Source organism: Eleutherodactylus coqui, chromosome 12 (assembly GCF_035609145.1).
Source record: "Eleutherodactylus coqui strain aEleCoq1 chromosome 12, aEleCoq1.hap1, whole genome shotgun sequence".
NCBI classification, from domain to species: domain Eukaryota; kingdom Metazoa; phylum Chordata; class Amphibia; order Anura; family Eleutherodactylidae; genus Eleutherodactylus; species Eleutherodactylus coqui.
In genome coordinates, this window is record NC_089848.1 from 100,595,773 (window position 1) to 100,623,180 (window position 27,408).

General features: G+C 44.2%; 1 protein-coding gene across 1 annotated transcript in view; it reads left to right on the plus strand.

The window, feature by feature from the left end:
• Positions 1–19,997, plus strand: part of RNF32 (ring finger protein 32) — a 41,580-nt gene extending 21,583 nt beyond the window's left edge. The window contains exons 6-9 of the mRNA XM_066585721.1: positions 470–594; positions 672–780; positions 18,390–18,557; positions 19,647–19,997. Coding sequence (XP_066441818.1) covers positions 470–594; positions 672–780; positions 18,390–18,557; positions 19,647–19,868 — 624 coding nt within the window. The 3' untranslated portion in view covers positions 19,869–19,997. The remainder of the gene's footprint in view (positions 1–469; positions 595–671; positions 781–18,389; positions 18,558–19,646) is intronic.
• Positions 19,998–27,408: the final 7,411 nt, after the last annotated feature.

Below are 27,408 nucleotides of genomic sequence, written 5' to 3' on the forward strand. Positions count from 1 at the left end.
CAACATTTGTGGACTGTTGGACTTTGAGTAGTCTTTTTTTTTTTTGCATTTTTTGCTAATGAAACTTGAAGTGGGTCTGAACTATCGATGATCTATCCTCAAGAAAGGCCATCAATAGTTGATCTGCAATAGACTGACGCTCAAAATGTCCCGCCATCAGCTGTTGCCCAGCCTGCTGTCAGTGTGTATGGAGCTGATGGCTCTGTCAGCATTGCAGTGGCCAGTTGGGTAAGGTTGGAATTGCATTGAATTCAATGGAAGCTTCTCCTGCATTACCAACCTGGGTTGTTGCTAAGTGTACAAAACTATCGGCTTCTGACTCTGTCCGCATTGACAGCTAATCGCAGAGGGCTCCTAGCTGGGGACCACTGCTTGAGGATAGGTCATCAATAGTCAAATCCCAGAAAACCCCTTTAATTAGAAGCCTCCTTAGCTGGTGTCTGATGAAACTAAATCTGTTTCCCTCCAGATTTGCCTGGAAGCCTATGAGAAATTCACCGGAAGAAAAACATGTCCAATGTGTAGAAGGAATCAGTATCAGACCAGAGTCATCCATGATGCCGCTCAGATGTTCAGAGCAAAATGTGCCACCAGGTAATGCTGCGCTCACATACCGTAAGAGTCCTTTCGGGTGAGTAAGGCCTTTTCATTCTTGCTTCTTCATTCCTCAGGATACAAGCCTGTTGGAGGGGATACATAGTGCGGAAATGGTACAGACATCTACGACAAACAACACCACCCAAAGACCCTAAGTTACGGAAAAAGTTCTTTGAGGAGAAGGTACCTGTTCTTTTGATGTTGTAAGAAATGGTTAAACTGTAGTGTGACATCCTTGTGAAGTTAAGAAGCACAGTAAGTAGGAGGCAACCAGTTGTAAGAATTTACTTCATTACATTTCAATAAAAAGGCTGCAAATCTCCAGTCTGCCCGTTTCCTCATAAAATGTCTGTCAGGCTAATAGGCTTATTATGTCCTAAGTGAGGACTGAAACTGTTCACATTACAGTACGAATATGGTTTTCCTATTTGGTTGTGTATTATATTATGGTGATAATTAGTCATTATAGAGGTATTTATGTTTTCGGCTGATAATCCAGATACATAATGGGGCAGATTTACTAATCTTATACAGTATAATAGACAGTGCAAATGTAGATGAGACCGTTCTAAAAGGGCCACTCTAGTGGAAGCACATTTTCTATTCCTGCACCCCTCACCTAATTCTCTGTCTCTCTCTCTGGAGTTCACCTCTGTATACAGCAGTCACTTCCATGCAGTGCTGCCTCCTGTCTGATGCTGAGATTTCCACTTTCACTGATCTGTGCTATCAGTCCCTTGATGCATGAGGACAATATTACATTTGCAGCTAGAGACTGTGCCATCTCTGCTGTAGGTAGGACACTGCCATTCCATTCTATATTCAACTAAATAAACTACAAACTGTAATTATACAGCCAGGAGCTGTGATTTCCTCTATTAGAACTGTGTGACAGGAGCTGTGTGATCATTATCGGTAACTGATAGGAATGATTGTGTCCCTCTCGTGTGTTAGGGTCCATCAGTCAGTTATGCTGACTGACTGAGAAACTGACTAGTTTGAGAATACATACACGCAAGTAAATCTGAGCTGGTCAGAATTGAGATCGCATGACCACCTGAGGCCAGGAATTTCAGATGGAAAGGAATAACTAAGGTAACACTAGCTGATTTATATATACAGATGGTCCTCTACTTGCGAACAGGTTCCGTTCCAGGAGCCTGTTCGCAAGTACATTTGTTCGTATGTCCGAACAAATGTTTGTATGAAGCCGGATCGTGGGTGGATCCCACTCCATACAACGTCGGGTGCAGGCTGGTCTTACAGCGGGCACCCGGCCGCAGCAGTTCCGAGGAGCCGCGCCGCTCGTCGGAACTGTTAACACTTTAAATATCGATGTCAGAGCGGTATTTAAAGTGTTAACAGTTCCGACGAGCAGTGCGGGGCTCGTCGGAACTGCTGCCGCCGGGTGCCGGCTGTAAGAAACAGCCGGCACCCAACGTTCAGGGCGGCCGTACAGTGTCCTGCGATAAGACCGTGGGATGCTGTGCAGTTGCTAGACAGCCGGAGGCCTTCTGAAAGGCCATGGGCTGCCTATGCAGTGTGCCTCTCAAGCGCACGGCTTGATAGGCGCTCTGCATAGGCAGCCCTAAGGCCTCATGTCCACGGGGAAAATCAGGCCCGCTACGGATTCTCCATGTAGAATCTGCAGCGGGTCCCTCCTGCCCCGCGGACATGAGCGCTGAAAATAAGAATAAATGAGAATAAACTCACCTCCCATCCGCTCCGTTTCTTCTTTTCGCCGCGGCGTCATCTTCTCTGCGTCGCGGCCGGATCTTCTTTCTTCGGCTCGGCGGATGCGCATGATGACGTCGGTGACGTGCACCGCGCATGCGCCGTCCCGAAGAAAAAAGATCCGGCCGCGACGGAGAGAAGATGGCGCCGCCGCGAAGAGAAGAAACGGAGCGTGTGAGTAAATTCCGAATTTTGTCTCCCGCGGATCCGGACGGCTTGCATAGGCTTCAATAGAAGCCCGCGGGAGACCCACATGAAAATGGAGCATGGTCCAGATTTTTTCATGCTCCATTTTTTTTTAAATCCCTTTTATTGACCATCCGCGGGTATTTATCTACCCCGCGGGTGGTCAATGCATCCCTATGGGGTGCGGATCCGCATGCGGGAGAAGAGTTAAAATCCGCTGCGGATTTTAATTCTTATTTTGCCCGTGGACATGAGCCCTAAAGGCCCTTCAGAAGGCCCCCAGCTGCCTAGCAACAGCACAGTGTTCCACGATCTGACCAGACAGGCTTGTCAGGCTTGATAGAAGCCTGTCCGGTCCCTGCACAGTATGATGTAATGCCATAGCATTGTTCGTAACTTGGGGACTATTTGTACTGGAGGATCGTTACATAATGGATTAAAAAAAATAAATTCACCGGAGTGGTTTTAAAAATTTTTCCAATTTTATCAGAGTGGCTCATGATAAATATGGCACATCTTTAGGCACTTAGTTTGCACACGGAGTTACCTAGGCCATGTCCCCTCTTCAGATGAGGCAAAAAAAAGTGTGTAAAAGTGTCTAAAACACATCAGAAATGTTTTACAAAGCACGTAAGACAGTTTTTTGGCTCATTTTGCACCGGACACATTTTTAATGGTGAATCTGCCCCAATGTACCTCAACCCGTCACAAATTCTTGACGGGATATTCCTCCAAGCAGTTTTAAGTCAGCATGTGTCTTCTGAATGGGCCATATCACACCCATCGCCACATATAGATATATATAGATGGATATAGATAGATGTACTGTATATTGTATGATAGATATGAAAGAGATAGATAGCTATAGATGAATAATAAATAGATATGAGATAAGTCGATAGTTAGATATGGGATGGATATGGGATAGATATGAGATGGGATAGATTCTAGATAGATATGAGATAGACACAGATTAGTTAAGGTTTTGATTTGCTGTCTTGAACCCCTTTAATTAAGCGGGAGGTAACAATCAGCCCCGGGGCGATTCAATCTATCATTAGGGGTCATAAAATAACATTCTGTCCTTTATTTCCTATTCGTTAAACCCTGTAATGTTGAGAGAAGCGTCTTGCTGTTTCTCCGGGGACACGGGAGGTGAATCATGGTCTTCCTCTAGTTTCTGGGTTCCCGTGTTTCTGTTGATTGCGTCCAGGACATGAACTGAGAATGATATGTTTATTACACGTCTGACAGAGCCACAGTAGTTTTACTAAGATCTAAGAGTCCCTAAAAGGTCACAGCGACTATCTCATTTATGTCAATATCCACAATCTGTGTGTACAGAAAGCAAACTGTTACCTACAATGTAGCCGCTGCCGCTTTGATCCTTCCCTATAAACCGTGCTTGCATAAGCCATTTAATTGAAGCAGCTCATTTTACGGGGGCCAGTAAATCTTTTTCATATGCATTACATTATCCGGAGCAGGATTTAATGCCGGCCCTGCTCTTTATAAGGAGCTAGTTTGGCTGTGAAATAAGGTGGGAGGCTGTAGGATTTGTCTCTCCCGTTATGACATTTTCTCCAAATGGTTTAATTTAAGTCTCACCAAGCGCTGGGCCGGTCGTGGGTTTACTTATTGGTCTGACCAGCAAACATTCTGCCATCAACTAGCACCCGTCGGGGCAGGCAGGAAGATATTAACCCCGTAATGTCTTCTCACTGACTCATTCATCTGCAGTAAATTCCAGGCCTTTTCATTTTACTTTTCGAGATTGCAGTAAATCAACACATTAGTAAGCAATTTGCTGACATTAAGATGGATTACCTGAAAAAAAAAAAGTCTCCTCGCAATGTGGAAAGTTCACCTGCGCCTTCTTTTTTTTCTTCTTTGTATATACTTTTTCCAGACATCCGTAATCTCCTTGTACTACATTAGCTAATTTCAGCATTGTGGATCTGTTAACACGTCTTTGTTGTCTTGTCAGCCATGTAGAAAATAAAAAGCAGTTACAGGTGATCGCTTCTTTGTTGCATTTCTATGCTTTTTAATGGGGGACGATTTAAACGTTAGCACAGGGGCGTTTTATCTTTCTTCTCCAGTGGATATGCACATACGTTCACTGAAGGGACAATTTATTAGAGCCCTTGGCACTCTCACGATTGGCGCTTTCCTGTATGGAGATTAGAGTCGTGACCTCTGAGTGAAGCATAAAATCACAGGACACGTTTTCCGTGGATCGGTTTAAGTGTGAATCCACAGTAGTTGGGAAAATCCAGCGATCTGAGCGACTTCCAAAAAGGCCGGGTCATCATTGCATGTGCAGGCTTTCCTGTAAGAGCGTGCATGGAGGGAGAGGTAGGACTACCCACTGGACTCTTAGGGCTATCCATCACAGATAGAACTGCCCACTGGACTCCTAAGCCCAGAACTAGCAGGGATTGTTGGAGGTCTCAGCGGCGAGGCTCCCACCGATCAGCAAGTTATCTCCTATCCTGTAGATAGGGACTAACTTGTAATTTTGGTACAACCCTTTTAAGTGTTGCTTCATCTGTTAATTTTGCACTGACAAATGTCCGGATTTTATTTTCCTGTACTGGATGACGTTTTCCTCAAGTACTTGCTGTATCCCTGGAGATGACTCTTCTGCCTTCTCACAAGTTATTGTGGACTAACGTATCATCTTTTTGAATTATTTAGATTCTGCTGAGGTGAGCGCTATATATTTGTATTGGTTCTCTGCCATGCCGATATTTGTACATCATTACAAAGCAGTGATGGTCTGACCCCTCGGCGCCACCTATTGGTGGTTAGCTACTCTGTGAGTTAATATCCGACCCTAGTAGGGTACTTTCACACAGGTGGGAATAGCCCACAATACGCTGTAAATTCCACACCAATATCCGTATGGCTCTGTGCAGATTTTGATGCATAATTCAAAATGGCTTAATTCTGCCGGAAATTCTGCTTCAAAATCCGCATTGAGACTTGTGGGTGTTGATGCAGAATTTGCAGCAGTGAATGAAGGTGTGGATAAGGGTGCATAATGCTGACCAATTCCATCTCCCGTGTGAAAACGCACTTACAGGCCGTGCAATATGACTAAGGGCTGTTTCAGACGACCGTATATCGGCCGGGTATTCACGTCGGCCGATATACGGCGTCTCTGTCTGCAGGGGGAGGAGGCTGGAAGAGCCGGGAGCAGTTCTCTGAGCTCCCGCCCCCTCTCTGCCTCCTCTCCGCCCTTCTGCACTATTTTCAATGAGGGGAAGCTGGACGGGGGAAGAGCTAAATCCTGGGAACTTAGCCCCGCCCCCGCTCCGCCTCCTCTCATTGCTAATAGTGCAGAGGGGCGGAGAGGAGGCGGGAGCTCAGAGCATTGCTCCCAGCTCTTCCAGACTCCTCCCCCTGCAGACAGAGACGCTGGCATGAATACCCGGCCGATATATGGTCGTCTGAAACTGCCCTAAAGATGTAAGCCAAATAATACCTATGTACAGTTCTAGTATGGGTTATGTTTGACGTGCTCAATCTATTTATTTAATGCCCCTAACTTTTGTTTAACATAGTAACAGTATGTTAGGCTGAATGAAGACAATGTCCATCTAGTTCAGTCTGTTTCAACCTCCTTGTTGATCCAGAGGAAGGCAAAAACCCCAAAAGGCAGAAGCCAATTAGTCCATTTGGGGGAAAATTCCTTCCTGACTCTGTAATGGCAGTCAGAATAATCCCTGGATCACCCTTTGATAGTTCCTACCTAAATATAAGACCCGGAAGTACAAACCTGCTTGTCCCCTAATGTCTATATCCTGTAATATCCTTCTGCTTGAGAAAGACATCTAGTCCCTCTTAAACTCCTCTATGGATTTTGCCATCACCACACCCTCAGGCAGAGAGTTCCACAGTCTCACTGCTCTTACAGTAAAGAACCCTCTTCTGTGTTGGTGATGAAACCTTCTTTCCTCTAGACGTAGTGGATGCCCTCTTGTTACCGTTGCAGTCCTGGGTATAAACAGATCCTGGGAGAGATCCTTGTATTGTGCCCTCATGTATTTATACAGTCATTTGGCACATTATGCACATAGAATGAATGTTGGGCTACACAAATTACATAGGCATGCTATATTATGCATCACAAAATTCAATTTCAGAAGTGCTGCATCAGTATTTACAGCCATTCCAGGATTCTGGTTGGCTGAGTAGAAGAACATCAATGTGAGTCCGAGGGTAGAGGAGGAGAGGTAATGTTTCTCCTTGTGGAGAGCTTTCAGGACGTGCAATGCTTCCTGGGCAAAAAGCTATGCAAATGAGTACTGGAATAATCCTCTATAGCACCACCTACTGGTAGGTAGCTACCTTATAAGTCAATATCAAGCGTTTAACAAGCCTTACAACATGACTAGGGATGTCAGCTATACCTACACCCTTATGATGATCTCAACAAGGAGAAACATTAACCCCTGGAATCATATTAATGGCCTCTCACATAGCCAACATGAACCCTACTGATGAGGGACAAGAACCTTGAGACAGTTGTCTATACATTGTTATTCTGGTTTGGCTTCCATTCCTTGTTATGTTGCAAGGTCTATTAAAAGGTCAGATATTGACTCATAGGGTAGCTGCCTTCCTGTAGGTGGCGCTGTAGAGGAATACTCAATCTAAAACAGTGTTTATTTAACTCTAGTCCTCCGGGACCCCCAACAGGTCATGTTTCCAGGATATCCTATAGTAAGTACACCTGTGGCAATGTCTAAGACACCGACAATAATTACATCACCTGTGCAACACTGAGGAAATCCTGAAAACATGACCTGTTGGGGATCCCTGAGGACTGGAGTTGGGGAACACTGATCTATAAGACTCCTTCATAGTACATAAACCTTGGTATCTGCATAAAAGCCCATATTACATGTGAATAATGTGTTATCACCAACTACATGACTAGTCTTATTCCCTTAAGGACCAGACATTTTTTAGGTATTTTTCCCCTGTGGTGGTTTTACTGCCCTATTTCTTTTCTTCTGCCACCAAAATTATTTTTGCTGCATTTTTTAACGTGACATATAGGGCTATTTTTTATATTTTTTTCACTTACTTTTTTTCCCCGTTTTTTAGTTTAAGGGTAAAAAACAAAAAAAATAATTTTTTAAATAAATTCATAGTTATTTATTTTTAAAATATGTATGTTTACGCTAAAATAAATGATGTGAATGGGTTTCTCATTTTGTTTTGGACGTTTTTATAATTTGTATAGTTTTGGATTACAGGGTGCATACGGTGTGTTTTCCCTTTTTTTTTTTTTTTTTTTTTTATATATATATATAGTCAGACCTCTGGTTTCGTTGGTAATCCATCTGAAAGCAATCGGCCAAACTTGAAACCTGAGGCAATTATTTCCATAAGAATCAATGTAAATCCAATTAATTTGTTCTAGACATTCCAAAAAGCACAGCAAACTACATTTAATAGAGAATAAATATGCTTTTATTACCAATAACAACAGTGAATGAATATAAAAGACTACTGTAAAGAATAAATGAACATTACATGTTATTGAACATGTTACTCTGTGCTCTCTGTGCTGTTACATAGGACTGCAGGTCACATCTATTACACCATCTGTCCTTAGCGTTATCACTGTGTTCTCTGTGCTATTACATTGGACTGCAGGTGGCATCCTTAGCTGTCCTCAGCGTTATCACTGTGTTCTCTACTGTTACGTAGAACTGTAGCTGGCATCATTATCTGTCCTCAGCGTTATTACTGTGCTCTCTGTGGTGTTACATAGGACTGCAGGTGACATCATTAATAATGAGGATAGATAATGATTCATCATCTGTCCTCAGCGTTGTCACTGTGTTTTACCTGTGGTGTTACATAGGACTGCAGGTGACATCACTGTGTTATCTGTCCTAAGTTATCACTATGTTATCTGGGTAAACACGGCCACTTACATTACACTACAGTACTGTTTTACTAGCGCCCACAGCGACGCTGGGAGAAAGGAGGGTAGCGTTTCAGCATCAGGAGGAGGAGACGCTGAGCAGGAGATCACGTGTGCCGGTAACTGCCAATAAAACTAGAAGCAGCTAGTGAAACTAGAGGCGAAACTCTGGCTTGCAAAATTAATGAAACTGGAAACCTGCTAAACTAGAAGACAATGAAACTTGAGGTTTGACTATTTTATTCTATTCTGTAACTTTTTTTTTACTTCTTTTTGTAACTATTTTTCTTACATCTATGTTCCCCAAGATGTCACGGAAGAGAGGTCTTTACATTGTATTTCTTTTTTTTTTTTATTTCATACGTTTCCACTGTAGCTGGAGCATCCATAGGAGCCCCAGATACAAGGGAAAATATCCCCATGTAGTGACAATAGTCACTAACAGAGCTGATCAGGGTCTCCTAGGACCCTGCAGCTCTGCTGTGACAGGGGATCTTGGCGGTCACATGATCCCTGGGTCGCACAGTGGAAGTAATACTTCAACTTTTTAGTACATAGCTCTCACGGAGTGCTATGTAGCCTGGAAGGCAGAAGCAGCTAAAAACTACTTTTAGCTTCTCCTCCGGGTCCTCTGCTGTATCTGACAGCTAAAGACCCGACCTGCTCCTGCTTGATTGCAGGAGCAGAGGCTTTAATCCCGCACCGTACTTCTGCTATCGACCAGGATTAAAGCCCAGGACCAAGTGCCATATATTTACCGTGCTTGGTCCTTAGGAGAGAGCGGAGACCTCTATACCTATGTATTGTAGTTCATTAGTGAGGAGGCGCACCTTTCTACCTGTTCCTCTGAATGATGCAGTGTATATCCAACAAATATAGGGTTGTGTACATGTTTGCGTCGGCAACAAAGGGGCTTTCAGCAGAGATAGATTAGAGGCTGGATATGAAAGGCGTACATGGTGTCTTAATTGGTTTACATTACTACGTCACTTTATAAAAGCTGTAACGATCTGTCGTCTTTCTTCATAGGAACACAATGCCGGGGCTGCAGGCCGCTGGCCATAATGAGCAGCACAGTTCTCTGCTAAGCAAACACTTCTCTAAGCCCGAGGACTGCTCATTGCCGCTAATGGAAAGCTTCTCTCATTGACTTTGCTGAAGTTTCGCCTCTTTTCAGACTGCGATATTTGGTGAAGTTGAGAGCAGAATGTCAGGTTCATTAATATCCTATAAGGAAATGCTTTCTGCTGGATGAAAAATGGATAATTAGAAAAAGTAGTAATTGAAGTTGTTCTGAAAGGCTTGTGGAATGATTTATCTGTTGTCTGTCCGGATTAAATTGTCAGCTCTTTGTAGTAGTTGGAGTGTAAGTTATGATGTATGGTGGTTGTCGTGTCAATACTTTGTGTGCATTGCTTTCACTTCTGCATAGTTTCATACCCTACAACATGTGAAGGAGGTACAGAGGGATGGCGCCTCTACCTACGGGGAAAAAAGAAAGCTAGTGCGTGCCATGTGGGCACATGTCTCCATGGTGCTTGTCATAAGTTCACCTATACAGATGTTCTTCCGGAGTGTAGGCTATGTAAAGCAATTGTACCAAGATTTCAAGTTATCCCCTATTCACAGAATAGGGGATAACTTGCTGATTTGTTTGGGTCTCACCGCTGAAGACCCCCTTTGATCTTGTGAATGGGGATCCTGTGTCCCCTGCCCTCCTAACTGCAGGGTTACTGCACCCCTAAAGCGATGAGGAGACTGAATGAGGCGGTATTTCCATCAGCCCCATTGAAATACGTGGAGCGCTGACTACACATGTTCGGCCAGCACTCCATCTATTCTGACGTGCTTGTGGGGTGGAAAAAGCGTCACCCACAGTGACAGACAAAGAGGGACACAGGACCCCTGTTCTTGAGATTGGCGGGGATCTCAGTGGCGAAGCTGCCACTGATCAGCACGTTATTCTCTATCCCCATACAGTGCCTCAAATAGCCCTCTAAAGTGCCTGCCAGACATACCCCTTAATAGTGCCTTAGATGCCCCCATTGTGCTAGCCACAGATGCCTGCATTCCATATTGTGCCCCAAAGCCCAGCATGTACTTCCCTCCTGCACCGGCCTTCCGATCCTGGCTCCTCTCTATGGTTTAATTAGTTTGGTGTGGAGCAATGTGAGTGATCTGCACAGAGTATTGACTTCATTTGGTGCCTGATCGCATCAACGTGTCTCCTCTCTAAATGGTCTGACGACTGAGTGACCCCATATTATGGTTTGAACAGATGAACTTGGTACCTTCAGGTGTTTGGAAATTGCACCCAAGGATATATCAGACGTGTGGAGGGCCACAATTCATTTTCTGATGTCTTGGCTAATTTCTTTAGATTTGTTCCATGATGGAAAGCAAAGAGACAAGTAGACCTGGAAGTTTGGCCGTAAAATACCATCATGGCCGCACCGCAAATCAACTCAAATAATGTCAATTAGCCTATTGCCATACTCTTCTCAAGCCATGACATAGTTTAATGGAATCTTCAAGCTATTTTTTTCCGAATATCTCTATTTTTGGAGAGTATTTTAGATTTTACATATATAAAAAAACATGAACAATAATAAATAATTCTGAATCAAATAATCCAGACATTACAACATCATTGCATTCTAAAAATCTCAAAACATGAAGTGAATCGGGGAATCTGGAAAAATAAAAAAAGGAGAAAAAAAGGGTCAGGGGAGGGAGAGACTGAACTACCAAAAATACCAGTCAGAGAGCATTGATAAAAACGTATGCCAAGTGTCCAAACCCCCCTATGATTCCCTTATGAGTTTTCTGCCGCTCCTGCTGAATTCAGCGCTCCCCACTCGGTGTGTTCACTGTCACAACTTCCGGCAGAGGTTGATGATACCCATAATTACTTGCACTGGCTTCTCAGCCCACAAGCACTATTGCATCCAGCACACATGGACACGACCAGAAGGGGGGGCATGATGTAGGGCCTACATCATAGGCGGAGGTCACAAAAATGCATCCAGGCAGTCATGTGACCAGCCTGTAGGGATGTCAATCCAAGGGGAGCAGGTAAGTAAACTATATTACTAAAGTGTGCTCAAAGAAACAAAGTTGTCAAGGTTCCGGAATTCCACCTTTTGGTACAGTGAATTATAAGTTACATTTGTAAACTAATTTGTTGTCTCGTATGCGAAGCAGATCTTTGAAACATCATTGGCATAAAATCGGTGGAGGGGATAAATTTGAGTTGTAATGACTTCAACCTAAAGGCTTTTTTATGCACAACGATTATCATTAAAAATTCAAACAAGCAAAAGTGAGCAATAATCGTTCAGTGTGAAGCGAAAAAAATCGCTTACTTGTCGTTCACGGTTGTTTAAGCTGATTTTTCAGTCAGCTTAAATAACCTTGTTGGCGCTCGCTGGCTTCTCATCCCATGTAAAAGCTCTCCACTCAACGCTTCCCATAGGCGGGGGAAGCGCTGAGCGAGAAGCCAGCAACCCGCTGACAGGACTCCGTTTGAATGCTCCGTACGAGCGTTGACGACTTTAGCAGTGATGTCAGCGCTCAGGAAGGTGCTGAAAAGACTGTCGGACATGTAAAAGGGCCTTTTAACCCCTTGAGTGGCGGGTTTCCTACCACCCTGTCGTGCCCACCAGGGCAGGTTTTTTAAAATGGTCTAATCATTGAATTTCAACTAGTTTTGCAGTTGCGTCTCAAGAGCCATAACTTTTTCATTTTTCCATTGACATGGCCATATGAGGGCTTGTTTTTTGCGGGACAAGTTGTGATTTTTTTAAACAGGGGGGAGGAAAAAAAGAAATGGGGAAAAAAGAAAAAAGGGGCCATGTCATTAAGGGGCTAAATAATGTATTAACTTCCTTCTCTGGGTCATTACGACGCATGGATACCACATGTGTGATTATATTTTTGATTTTTTTACAAAGTAAAGGGAGACAAGTGGTTTTTTTATTTTTTTTTTTATAATTTTTTTCCTTTTTTTTTTTTTAAATTTTTTTTTTTGTCCCTTTAGGGGACTTCCACAGGGACCCATTAGGACCCCTGATCACATTCCGGGGGTCCGATGGTGACAGCCCTTTACATGCTGCAGTGACAGCCCTTTACATGCTGCAGTCACATAGACTGCAGCATGTAAAGGGTTAACACAGCAGAGATCGGAGGTTTTCTCTGATCTCTGCTGTAAGAGCTAGTACCTAGCTGTCCTCTGACAGCCAAGCACCAGCTCTCCCTGCCACAGAGCCCATCGGCTTGCTTCTGACAAGCCGATGGTCTCTATGCAACTTGTAAACAAAGCAGGACATTGCCGACATGTCGGCAATATCTTCTGCTGGTTTTTCAAAGCCCTTGCTTTGTTCTCTGTGGGTCTGTGCACGCAGAGCACACTGTCACAGCTTGTGGCATTGTGCTCTGCAGCTCCCATAGTGATACATAGCCCGGAAATCTTCCGGGCTATGTTGCTATGAGCAGTGGAGCTCGTCCCCGGAAATTTTCCGGGCGTGCCACTCAAGGGGTTAAGTGTACAGCATGTACACCTATCTCTTCGTACATATCTGTAAAGGATCCTCCTTTTCCTAGGTATTATCTTGCATAGAGAGAGAATCCTGAGGATTTCTATATGGCTAATTCTCTTTGTCCCTCCTTTTTTGTGCCTTAGGGCGCCCACCCACTGGCGTTTGCGATTTTCGCGCGTGAAAAATGCTGCGTTTTCGCGGCGTTTTTTGCCGCGTTTTCGCGGCTTTTCCATTAATTTCCATTGACTTTCATGGGTGCGTTAGGAGAAAAATAAGGACACATATGCAACTGACAGTTCCTATGTTAAAAAACGCAACGCAACGCAAAACGCCAGTGGACAGGAGTACATTCAATTCTAATTGCTCTGCAGGAAAAACGCAAAACGCAAAGAAAAAAAAATCGCCAGTGGGTGGGCGCCACAAGTTGCTGTTTTGTTTTGGCATTTTGCTGTAATTTTCATGGACAACATCCAGTTACAGTGGGTCCAGTAAGACCCTTTCACTTTTTTTACATTTTATTGGGCAAATTAAAAAAAGTCAAGTTTTCCCCATGATTCTGCACTGTATGCTCCATAATGATAAAGTGAGAACAGAATGCTAAAAAAATTTGTAAATTTTTAAAAAAGGAAAACTACAATTTTGCATTGACATAAGTATTCAAGCTCTGCACTTAGTTGAAGCATTTTTAGCAGCAATGACAGCCTCCAGTCTTTGCACATCTGGATTTGGGGATTTTCTGCTATTCTTCTCTGCAGATCCTCTGAAGCCCTGTCAAGTTGGATGGGGGCCATCTATGGACGCTATTTTCAGGTCTCTCCAGAGATATTCGATTGGGTTCAGGTCAGGACTCTGGCTGGCCACTCAGGGACATTCAAAGAGTTGTCCTTGAGCTACTCCTGTGTTGTCTTGGTTTTTTTCTTAGGGTCATTGTCTTGTTACAAGGTGAACCTTCTGCCCAGTCTGAGGACCCTTGTGCTCTGGATGAGGATTCCATTCTAAGAATATCTCTATTCTTTCCTCCATTCAGCTTTACATAAACCCTGACCAGTTTCCTTGTCTCTGTCGTTGCAAAACACTCCTACAGCATGATGCTGCCACCACCATGCTTCACTGTAGGGATGTATTGGGCAGCTGATAGCCAGTGCATGGTTTCTTCCAGACATAACACATAGAATTGAGGTCAGAAAGTTTAGTCTTGGTTTCATCAGGCCAGAGAATCTTGTTCCTCACAGTCTGAGAGTCCTTTAGGGGCTTTTTGGCAAACTTCAAGCAGGCTTTCCTGTGTCTTTTACTGAGAGGTTTCTTTCTAGTCACTCTGCCATAATTACCAGACTGGTGGAGTGCTGCAGTGATGGCTGACCTGGATGTTTCTCCCATCTGCATACAGGGTCTGTGGATCTCAGCTAGAGTGACCATTGGGTTCTTCTCACTTTTCTTTACAAGGCCCTTCTCCCTTTATTACTTAGTTTGATGGGTTGGCAGCTCTTGGAAGAATCCTGCTAGTTCCAAACTTTTTCCTTTTAAGAGTTATGGAGGCTGCTGTGCTCTTATGAACTTTCAGTGCAGCAGTTTTTTTTGTAACCTCATCCAGATCTGTGCCTCCACATAATCTTTTCTCTGAGCTTTACATGCAGTTCTTTCCTCCTCGTGGCTTGGTTTTGTCTCTGATATGCAATGTGAGCTGTGAGATCTTATGTAGACAGGGGAGTGTCTTTTACAATTATGTCACTGAATGCAAGAAAATCAATAAAATAGGTGAGCTTGAAGTGAGAATGTCTGAAGAAAATTACTATATAGTAGGAATAACGGAAACATGGCTTGATAATAAGTGCGATTGGGCGGTGAATTTACAAAGTTACAATTTCTTCAAAAGAAACCGTGGGAACCAGAAAGGCGGAGGGGTATGTCTGTATGTTAAATCTTACTTAATGCAGAGGCTACGAGAAGATATAGGGGTAGGACATGAACACATGGAATCTCTATGGGTAGAAATACAGGGAAGGAAACATAACAAAATCCTGAAAGAGGTTTTCTATAGGCCACAAAAAATAACAAAAGAAACTGAAAACTAGGGATGAGCGAACGTGTCCGTTACGGACACATCCGCACCCGGACACCGGCTTTGCCGAACACTGCAGTGTTCGCGCGTAAGTGTCCGGGTGCCGCCGGGGGGCGGGGAGATGCGCGGCGGCGCGGGCGGCAGTAGCGGGGAACAGGGGGGAGCCCTCTCTCTCTCCCTCTCCCCCCCACTCCCCGCCGCACCCCCCCGCGCTGCCACGGCGGCCCCCGAACTTTTTCGCCCGAACACTGAAGTGTTCGCAAAGTTCGGTGTTCGGGCGAAAAAGGGGCGGAGCCGAACGTGTTCGCTAATCTCTACTGAAAACTTATTAATAAGGCAAATAGAAAAGGTGTCAAACCGCAATGAAGTAATTATTATGAAAAACTTTATTATCCAGATATAATATGGGAAAACAAAACCTGCGAATCTCACAGAGATGATAAGTTCTTGAGAACAATTAAAGATAACTACCATAGCCAACCTGTACGGGAGCCAACTAGAGAGCCAACTGGACTTATTATTTGCCATCAGACCGGACAGAATCATAGGGCTGCAGGTTGAGGAACACTTGGGAAATAGTGCCCACTATTGTCATTCAATAGGAAGTCTTATTAGGGAGCAATAAAAAAACTTAACTTTAGAATTCTCACAGCAGGACCTGACCCGCGCCCCTGCAGGGAGCAGCGCGGCACTCACCTGCACATGCGACGGCTGCCGGGCAGCTGGCGCATGTGCAGACTGGAGCTGGCGGCCGGAGAGTGACATTTCTGTGCGGGGCTCGAAATAGAGCATGCTGCGATTTGTTTTCTGCGCGTCATTTCGCGCAGACAAATCGCAGCCGTCTGCATAGGATTGCGTATTGTAATGCAATCCTATGCAGGTGTGTACGGGTGGAAATTCTGCGGGAAATCCCACCATGGAATTTCCGCCCGTGTGCAGGGGGCCTTTAGTAAAGCAAAATTTGATCAGCTCAGAATTACTTTTGGCAATATTAATTGGGGCAACATCCTCAAAAATATCAGTACAGGCAACAAATAGGAGAAGTTTAAAAACACCCTAATGACCTCATGTGAGCCTTTAAAAATAAAAGAACTACAAGTAGAAGAAAACCAATGTGGCTCAACAAGACTGTAAGAGGGGCAATAAGTGAAAAAATGAAAGTGTTTAAATTATTAAAACAAGAAGGCAGCGAAGAAGCGCTAAAAACATACAGGGAAAAAAAATAATTATGTAAGAAAAAGATCAAAATTGCCAAGGAGGAGACAGAGAGACTGACTGCCAAAGAGAGCAAAAATAACCCTAAATCATTTTTCAATTATGTAAACAGTACAAGGCTTTGCAATGAAAGCTCTGGCCCTTTAGCAAATATTGCAGGAGAAACTGTGAAAGATGATGGGGGAAGGCAAATCTATTAAATAGTTTTTTGCAGGGATAATTCCAGGGATTATTCTGACTGCCATTATGGAGTCAGGAAGGAATTTTTTCCCCAAATGGGCTAAATTGGCTTCTGCCTCGTTGATTTTTTATTTTTTTTCCTTCCTCTGGATCAACAAGGTGGGGGTGGATACAGGCTGAACTGAATAGACATTGTCTTCTTTCAGCCTAGCATACTATGTTACTATGAATTTACCACAAGTGACTCCAAACAAGATCTAGAAACATCTCAAAGATGATCAAGAGAAATGGAAGGCCCCCAGAGCAAAATTTTTAAGTGTCATACTAAACGGTCTGAATACTTCTGTCAATGCAAAATGTTAGTTTTTCAATTTTTTTTAATCTACAAAGAGTTCAGATATTCTGTTTTCACTTTGTCCTTATGAGGTATTGAGTGCAGAATGATGGGGTAAAACTTTGAATTTGCACAAGGCTACAACATAATAGCATGTCAGAAAAAGTGAGAGATTCGTAAGTCTCTCTAGACTCACCGTACGATCAGCGGGAATTCTACTTCTGTTTTGTCATCTCCTATTTTCTAGCTGGTTGTTAGGGCAGTTGCTATGTAACTGTGCCACAGCTGACCACTCCGCTGCTGCCCAAGCTCGTTTGGAGAGAAGTTCCTGATTGGTTAGCTTTTCCTTATATAATCCTGGCCTCTGCAGTTTGTCGCTGGCTATAGTGTAAGCTATGGTCCTGCTCCTAGTCTAGCTTTGTAAGTGTAGTCTTGTTCTTGCAGTTAGTTTTAGTTTAGCCCTTGCTGCTTAGCCTTGTAGTTGGTTCATTTGTTTTTTCACTGTTTGAATCTGCCTGAGTCTTGGGGGTATCTGGGTACTGTGAGACACTGTTTTACATTGTAGTCAATGGGAGATGGGACTGAACGGAAAAGGTTCCATTTGGATCCATTTTTGATGTCCGGATATTGGAGCCATATTTAAATGAGCATGCGGAGAAGGTTAGAGAGTCAAAATGGATATAAAATGGATCTAGACGCACATCAATGGAAACAACTGATAGAAACTGTTGTTTTTTTTTTACTTTATCTGTCTACCGGATCTGTTAAAAAAGGAAAGTTATGGCGTCTGTCTGTTTCTGTTTGAATTCCGTTTTGCTATTTGCTCCAAGACGGATCCATTTAAATGAAAATAAAAACACTGATGTGAACAAGAGCTGACATATATTTCATAAGGGATGTGGAAGTAGATGCAGTACTGTGCAAAAGTTTTAGGCAGGTGTGGGAATAACATGCTGCAAAGTAAGAATATTTTCAGACATAGAAAGCGTCCGATTGGCTCCAAATTTATTCTGCAGCAGTACAACAACCCCAAACATCTGGCCAATGTCAGTAGGAACCATCTTCAGTGTAAAGAAGAACAAGGAGTCCTGGAAGTGCTGATATGGTCCCCACAGAGCCCTGACCTCATCATCATCCAGTCTGTCTGGGATTACATGAAGACACAGAAGGATTGGAGCGAGCCGACATCCACAGAAGATCTGTGCTTAGTTCTCCAAGACATCTGGAACAACCTTCCTGCCGAGTTCTTTCAAAAGCTGTGTGCAAGTGTATCTAGAAGAACTTATGCTGTTGTGAAGGTAAAGGGCGGTCACATAAAATATTGATGGGATTTAGATTTTGCTTTAGTTCAGTCACTTTGTGTTTCGCGAATCGACAAGAATAAACTATTAACACTTCTATTTCTGAAAGCATTTTTACTTTGCAGCATTTTTCCCATACCCGCCTAAAACTTTTGCACAGAACTGTACATCTACTACAAAGGAAGACATAAAATGGTAGGGGATTTTTCTTTTCCGCTTGGAGTTTTTTAGCCAGTTGTACTTTATAGTTTAGGTAAATATTTTTCCAGTTTCATGATGATTTATTTTTATATCTCAGTTCTCAGAAATCTCAGACCGGCTGGTAAGATGCTGCAGCTCCGACCTCGATGGCCTGTTCAGAGAGATTGATCACTCAATTGCCATGAGCCACAAGGTTTTCCATCAGTTGGAACAAAAGTGTAACCTAGAAATTGATGAAGCTGACTGGGAAAAAATCCAGCTCCAGGTGAGATCTCCTTATATACTAGACATCTATATACTCTCTGTTGCTTTACAATTATGAAATGGCATACTGGATGTGGAAGTCATGTAAAATGGAACATACTTTGGTGGTAAAGGACACCCGGATGTGAGCTCATTCATTGAAGGGTTGTATGAAGTTAGTTCTGCTTTTTTTTATTTCTATCCCCAGATATTCCAGGACTAATGTTAGAATAGTGCCACCTGCTATTCATAACCCCAGATATTCCAGCTGGGGGCGCTATTTTAACATCAGTTTTGAAATATCCGGGGACATAAACAACGTAATAGTGGTCCTTACATTAGTCCTGGAATATTTGGGGATATAGACAGCAGGGGGCGCTATTCTAACGTTAGTCCCGTTCAAATATATAAAAAAATATATATCATTTTGGTCTAGATTTAACTACAACCTTTATTCTTGGTGGGACAACCACTTTAACCCCTACCCGCCCCAGGCTCTATATGCTTTCCCTGCCTGGGAAGCAGTTCCTTTTTTAGGGCCTACACTTACGTCCTACGGATGGCATGGGCTCAAAAGCTGTGACTGACAGCCAGCCTCATGCTGCAACAGTGGGGATCAGTGAGAACACCCGTCCTTGCTGTTAACACCTTAAATGCTGTGATTAATGTCTTCGGCCATCTGCTATGTAATCATACAGGGCTGCAGTTTTTTTTTTCTTTTTCATATTCTCCTGCTCCCATGTTCCCGTGGTGAAGTCTGCAGGCGGTCTGGAAATCTGATGTCTATGGGAGAGCGAACGTACGGTGGTCTGAAAAGAGTCATGTTTTCAGACTGCCAACGGGCTTCATCAGGAGACAGCGCACGAACACAGGTTATAAGAAAAACACATCCCCCGAATCCCAATCACCTCCCCAAACAGCACCATAACTTAGTTTATACTGCTGTTCGGAAGCGACAGGTTCCCTTTAAGACTATGACATGCAGACATTTAAGATGCAACTTAAAAAATTGCTGCGCTGCATCGGGAGCGCACCCGGTTTTCCATTTCATATGCTGATCTTGTGTGTGAGTCGCTCAGCTTTGAGAATATTTAATTCCTCTTTCATCTAGGCTGTGCGGCAGGAAATTCTGGACTGTCCCATATGTATCATGCCGCTGAGTCCCTCTAACGAAGAACACAGGAGCCCACCTCCCCGTCTTACTGTCCTTCTGTCTTGCTCCCATGTGTTTCACCACACTTGTCTTCAGGCATTTGAGGAGTTTTCATTGGGGGAACGTCTTGTTTGCCCTTTGTGCCGCTCTTCGTACCAAAAGAAAATGTTTTCCTGTTAATTCTTCCCACGGACCAAGTGACCCCATAATGTTCTCTACCGTTGGATTTAGGTAAAATGACAGTTTGGTTGAGCAGAACCTTTGAAATTGATTTACAAGAATGAATAAAGACCAGAGAGTTTTTGACCACCGAGTCGTACAAGTGAATGAATAGAAAATGCATATTAAGGCTGGGTTCACACGGGGCAGATTCCCGACGCAAATCTCACGGTTTGGCCGCAGATTTCCCATAGAGGAGAGCGCGGCCGCAGCGGAATGAAAAAAAGGAATGGACATGCTGCATATTCTAAAACCGCGGCTGCGGCGGCCGCAGCCGCGGTTTCAGCCGGACTTACCGCAGCAGATTGGCCGTCCCGTGTGGACGAGATTTCTGAGAAATCTCATCCACATGGCTGGCTAATCCCAAGATTAGCGGCCGCGGGCGGATTTGCCGCGGCAAAACCGCGGCAAATCCGCCCTGTGTGAACCCAGCCTTAAGGGCACAACGGGCTCTATGTCACAGATATACGCAGTAAAATAGAACATGCTGCATTCTGTTTGTGAATTAGGTACTTCCGACCTGCTAATGTGAGCAGAATTATGTAATCCAATTCATTTGATTGACCCGCGGATCAAACGCATGCAGAATCTGTAATTCCTATCTAGTCATGTGAGACCGGCCTAAGGTAGATTGCTATCTTTTTATCACATGACCAGGGACCGCTCATTGAGACCACAGGTCACTGCTCCAGGCTCTCAGCTATGTTTGGTAGCCAGAAGTAGGGAAATTTTAAAGTTCCACAGCAATTCTCGGCTTTTGCGCATGAGTCTGCCATTTTTTCGACGGCCGCATGTGCAGAAGTCGGCGTAAGGTCTGCAGATAAAGATCCAGTCGTAGACAAATCTAGGGTCCTTAGGTATGTAATTTCATCTCCCCTTGCTTTACATGATCATCGTTATTCATTGGATAACGGTGATCACGTGACCGGAGGCCACATACCGTGAGGGAAGATAAAAACTTTAAGTTTATTTAACTTAATGTGTTTGCCGTTATCTATTGGATAACAGCGATCTCGTGACTGGGGGTTGCATACCACGATCCCCGATAACAGCTCCAGGCTGTTACATTTCATGACCCCGCGGCTTTAGTCTGCAGCCCTGGTGTGTTTTTACGGCCCTGGGGATTAAAGCCCAGACACCCAGGACGTAAAAACACGTGTGGGCAGGCACTAAGGGGTTAAGCAGGACTGTGCAGTCAGAGTCTTGGAGTTGGTAGAACTGTACAGACATAAATTCTGGCTTCAAAAATTATATATATGAGGGTGACCAGACTTCGGATTTAGCCTGGATAGTCCTGCTTTGGGAACGTCTGGTCACCATTAAAGTGATTATTGGCTAGGGTGCAACAGCTTCCCAACCAGTAATCACTCTGCAGAGAGGCGTGCCTGGATACACACACTGATGGCAGTGTGTGCATCCGGAACTTCCTCCCCTTCTCTCCGCAAGGGAGGGGAGGAGACGGGCGCACAAACTTCTGTCGGCAGCAGTGCTGAGAGGAGCAGTTGCGCTGTGAAGACCAGGAGATGGCTAAGTATATGAGTCTTTGGGGGGGCGCTAATACTACTGAGGCCAACGTGGAGGGTCATTTTTATTGCTGGGGATGATATAGCGGAGTCCTAATATTACTGAAGCCATTGTAGGGGGTCACTAACACGGTTCTCCTAAAATAATTTTAGCCCCAAAAGAGGCACTAGGACTTATCTTTGCGGGGTGTCTTATTATAATTGCCTAGCAGACTCGGTGGAGGTCCAGGTCCCTTCCGCTCCTCTTCATAGCTCCGGCTTGTGCTTCCTGCAGTCCTCTGTGCTTGTATAACATCACTTCTTGGTTACAGGATTCATAAATCCCACCTCCAGACTACCACATTACATGTAGTAAAGCTGTGTGTGATGTGTGCGCATCAACATTCAGGAGTAGAGCTGTGTGTGATGTCTGGGAATCAGGATGGATGTAGTAGAGCTGTGTGTGTAATGTGTGGGCATAGTAATGCATGTACCATGTAGCACAGCTGTGTGGCGCATTGTGCCATCAGAAACACTGGTACTATAATTTCCTAATAATTACTAGTCAAACGACTAACGACCACTTGTCCGTGAGTATGTGTGTGGGTGCTTCTCATACTCCGCCCTGATCACATAACGGTGACGTCATCGCAGGTCCTACAGCATGAAACATGCAGAGCATGACAGCAGTCATGCGCTTACATGATCTTTGTCAGTCATGTGATCAGCCACCGACAATTAGCTCCGTCTCCTGATTACGATTGTGGCATGATCGCAGGTCCTAATGCGTAAAGCAGAGCCTGCCAGCAGCCGTGTGCTAACAGGACCTGTGCAGATGTCACTATCATGTGATCAATCACCTGTGTGAGAGCAGACCAGCACAGGCCGACAAAGAATGTATGTAGTTCAACTGTGTGTCACGTGTATCTAGCAGAGATGTGTGTCTGTGCCGCGCATGTCACGTAGCCCAGCCGTGTCTGTGCCATGCGCATGTCACGTAGCACAGCCACGTGTTGGATGTGCAAGTAGTAGAGCTGCGTCTGTGACTAGTACATGTCATGTAGCAGAGCCGTGTCTGCCACGCATGTCATGTAGCAGAACCGTGTCTGTGACATGCGCATGTAATTGGGCCTGTGCCGTGCAGGTCATGTACCAGAGCCGTCTGTGCCGCGCATGTCATGTAGCAGAACTGTGTCTGTGAGGCACATGGCATGTAGCACAGCTGGGTGTCTGTCACACGCCCTTGTACTAGAGCTGTGTGTGTGATGTGCATGTAGTTCAGCTGTCTGTGACTTGCACATCTCACGTAGCAGAGTTGTTTGTGATGCACCTGTCGCACAGCAAAGCTGTCTGTGATGTGCCTCTCATACAGCAGAGCTGTGTCTTTGACATGCATATGTAATGTAGCACAGTTGTGTGTTTGTCACACGCCGAAGTACCAGAGCCGTGGGTGTGATGGTCATGTAGCAGAGCTGTGTCTGTGCCACGCATGTCACGTAGCAGAACTGTGTCTGTGACATGCACATGCAATTGAGTCTGTACCAGCACGTCATGTTGCAGAGCAGTGTTTGTGACGCTCGTCATGGAGCAGAGCTGTGTCTGTGCCGTGCATGTCATTTCATGTATAATATATACATACACGCACACACATTACTACAGTAAATTAGTTTCCTACTAATATACACAAGCCACTTATGAAGGAGACGGAATGGTTTTGAGAACACAGGATCGCCCCTCAATACAAGAATATGTTATTCACTGCCACAAGGACAGTGTTCAAAAAAATTAAGTTCTCTTTTCAGCTAATCCCCTTACTTATCAAGGTTTTGTATTGTGACTAAACATCCGGCCCTAATAAAGGTCCTCCCCGATAATTTTATTTATTTATTATGTAGCTGCCCCACAGTATATAGGAGTGACTACTGTTACCTTGGTTAGATATTCATTTCTATCTGAATCTTCTGGACTGTTTCCCCTCTGGTGGGTCATGTGATCTCAGTTCTGACCAGCTCAGATTTATTTGGGTTTATGTATTCTCACATAAGTCAGTTTTTCAGATGATGTTATGTGGACCCTACTACAATGATCTTTAGAGGGGAACTGCAGACAGAGTTACTGATGATGATCACACAGTAATAATAAAGGAGACCACAGCTCATCCTTCTGACTATAATTATCGTCTGTATTTTATTAAGGTAAATACAGAAGGTAATTGTACACGCTGTAAGCTGTGATGTGCTGATGCATCATGGGATTGATAGCACAGAATAGTGAAAGTAGGAAGAAGTCTTAAGGTCCATTTACACTGAAAGATAATCGCTCAAACAGTTTGAGTGACAGTTTTGAGCAATCATCTTTGTATAACTGAGTAGCTAATTAGCTACATAAGAGTTAATGCAGGCAGAGCGGGATACCACCGCGATAGCACAGAGAACAAAGCAGCTGTTTTGTATATGCAAACAGCTACATTGTTCTCAGAGCTTTCAGCTTATGTCCCGCTGACAACTGCCGGCTGAAAGAATACTATCAAAGAAAATCAGCGTGCGGCGCTGATAAGTGATCAATGATTTCTACCATAGCTTGCTAGAAATTATCGATCACTGAAGAGTGCACGATGGTAGCGCGTTTAGGCAGAATGATTATCGCTCAAAAGATGGCTTCTGGGTGATAATCGTTGTGTTTAAATGGGCCTTTATCAAGACAGTTTCTGATAAGCATCAGACAGGAGGCTGCACTGCAACGAAGTGACTGCCTGTCACATGCTGGAGGTCTCCTCTATGTCTTTTGCAATCAGGTGCAGTGGGCAGAGATGAAAAATGTACTTTCCTGAAGTGGCTGTTGAAACTACGCGGGGAAAAAGGTTAAGAAAAAAAAAAAAAATCACAAGAAACTAGACTGACATATAATATGTCTAGCATGTACACCGAAATGCCAAAAGTCATGGAACAGGAACTAATGCAGTGTAGGATGCCCTCGAGCCTGGCGCAGTGAAGCAATTCAGTGTGACCTTGATTCCACAAGTGGATGGAAGATGACTGGAGAGAAGTTTAGCCATTGGCCTAGCCACCCACAGATCGCGGTAGTTGTAGGATCACAGGTGGGACCGGACCTCTCCACCACAGATCATAAATTCTTCATTGGGCTCAAGCTGGACGAACATACAAGCACTATTCATAGGAATTCTCTGAAATGGTCTTGAACCAATTCTGGACAACTTGTGCCCGATGGCACAGTGCAGTATCCTAGGGGGCCTCTTGCATTGAATGTGGCTGTGATATCTGTAAAAGTCGCTTGTCTGTTTACTCGGACAATTCAAGCCAGATGCCGCAGGATGCGATCATTAAGCACTTGTGGCCGGCCAATGTATTGTCCACTATGGGTGGTAATGACTTCTGACACTGCAGATAGGGGAATGCTGAACGCCTGCACAACTTTGGAAATTGAATGTCCCATCCGTCTGGCACCCACTATCATCTCTTGTTTGAACACTGACTACATCCCCTCCCCATGAGCATGCTGCCCAATGTTCACCCTCACTCACAAGATAACACCTCACTAGTTATATAGATGTGGGCATCCCCAAGTGCCACATGATGTAACACCACTTCATAATCAATTTACATACAGCTATCCCATGGCTTTTGGTATGCCAGTATATATAATACTCGCCCCTCTATGGACACCTGAGGCTTGCTACAAAGTGTCTTATTAAAGGGGTTGTCTCACGAAAGCAAGTGGGTCTATGCACTTCTGTATGGCCATATTAATGCACTTTGTAATATACATCGTGCATTAAATATGAGCCATACAGAAGTTATTCACTTACCTGCTCCGTTGCTAGCGTCCCCGTTGCCATGGTTCCGTCTAACTTCGTTGTCTTCTTGCTTTTTTAGACGCGCTTGCGCAGATGGATCTTCTCCCTTCGGCTGGTCTTGGAAGCATCGGCGTTTTGGCTCCGCCCCCTTGTATGCGTCATCGCGTAGCTCCGCCCCGTCACGTGCCGATTCCAGCCAATCAGGAGGCTGGAACCGGCGCACGTCATGGGGCGGAGCTACGCGATGCCGCGTACAAGGGGCGGAGCCAAAACGCAGATGCTTCCAAGACCAGCCGAAGGGAGAAGATCCATTTGCGCAAGCGCGTCTAAAAAAGCAAGAAGACACCGAAGTTAGACGGAACCATGGCAACGGGGACGCTAGCAACGGAGCAGGTAAGTGAATAACTTCTGTATGGCTCATAATTAATGCACGATGTACATTACAAAGTGCATTAATATGGCCATACAGAAGTGTATAGACCCACTTGCTTTCGTGAGACAACCCCTTTAACCTCTCATATTTAATCCTCTATATTTTCCTTCTCTAGCCCCTGACATTTCTTCAGTCACTTAAAAATTCTATTTGTAAAAGGGGTGATCCAGAAAGTGGCCACTGCGATACAATAGGGTTGGCACGGATGCCCTACTCAGACCCCTCTGGCGCTCGTAATTGCTAGTGCAGCTCTATATAACTATCACAGCAGGACTCACGGACCATTCACATAATAGAAAAGAGCTGACCCTCCGATTCCTATGCAAGAGTGTGACCTGTGCAGGGAGGGGGAGGATGCGAGCTGTGACCATCACAATTCGTGGATGGTGAATCTTGTGTTATACACATATATCTAGGTGTTACCTCCAATTGGAAACCTGTCTGATGCCAATGAGATGATAGCTGAGAAGTTTTCTCTACAGAACTGGAAACATAAGACTATGATTTGGTTTAGTGGGCAGTGTGAGAACTGGAGGATTTCAGGATTGTGTTTTTCTATAGACCATGACTTTGAAAATGTTACATTTAGTTAAAAATATGTTTAGCATAAAACGTGATTTCTACAAAGTCATTTTGTGATTTTACATCCCCTTTAAGATATTCTACACATCTTCACAATAGTGATGTTTCAGGTTTCTGATGAAAAGTTTAAAATCTCCTAAACCGACGAATTAGGAAACACAGAAAAAAAGTTTATTGAACATATAAACATTTACAAAAAGTCCAGTAAAATACACACAAAATGCAATGCAAATAAACCCGAGCACAGACCACAACGAAACGTCCTGAAGTGATCGTATTCACATTTTATACTCCGTCTATTCTCCGGTCACAATGAAAAGGAGAAATCGGTAAACACAAAATGTATTCGCTGAATGTAAGAGTGAGATGAAGCGGGGCGTTGGGTGCATGTAAACAGATGGGACGGTGGGTGGGTGAACATATTGCCCTCCGGTAATGTGCGATAAAGCAGGTGTATAGCGGACTGCTGCTGGCTTGTGTACATTTTATGATGAAGAGCATGATATGGAAGTTTGTCGTTTTCATTCTATGTTGAACTGATATCTGAGGGGCAGTTATCGTATGTATCGTCTACACGTCAGCCTTGTGCACTACAGCGAATATCTGCACCAATGCCGGAGGCCAGTGAAGCTGCAGCTATTAGGGAGCAGCAGTTTACAGACCACTACCATAAGTACAGCAATGCATAAACAGCAGCCTGGGACTTGGGACTTCTTCAGACGACCATAGCTGCCGCCTTTTTGCATGTGTAAAATATACGTACAATGCGCAGTGAATAGAACCCATTCATGTCAATGGGTTTGTTCTCAATGTGTTTTGCGCACACATGTGAACAGGCCCTGCGTACGCAAAAAGCACAGCATTATCCGCCAATGCACGTAAATCTACCAAGTTCATGTCGCAAATGCGTTGTGTTGCCCATATGGTCATCTGTAGCAGCTCTTACTGTAAGTTGCTAATGCTCATCACATCTGCTTATTTATGACGCTACTATTACCAAACCCCTTTAAAATGACCAAAAATGTTAAATTCTGAACCTAAAAGAAAGTGATAACACTGAATTTAGCTAAACCTAAACTCCCCCAGCGATCCGCTCTCTCCAACCGCAGAGCTAGCAGTATTTAAGTCACCTTCTATATTATTGCCTTGTAGTAAGAGGGGGAAGGGTAG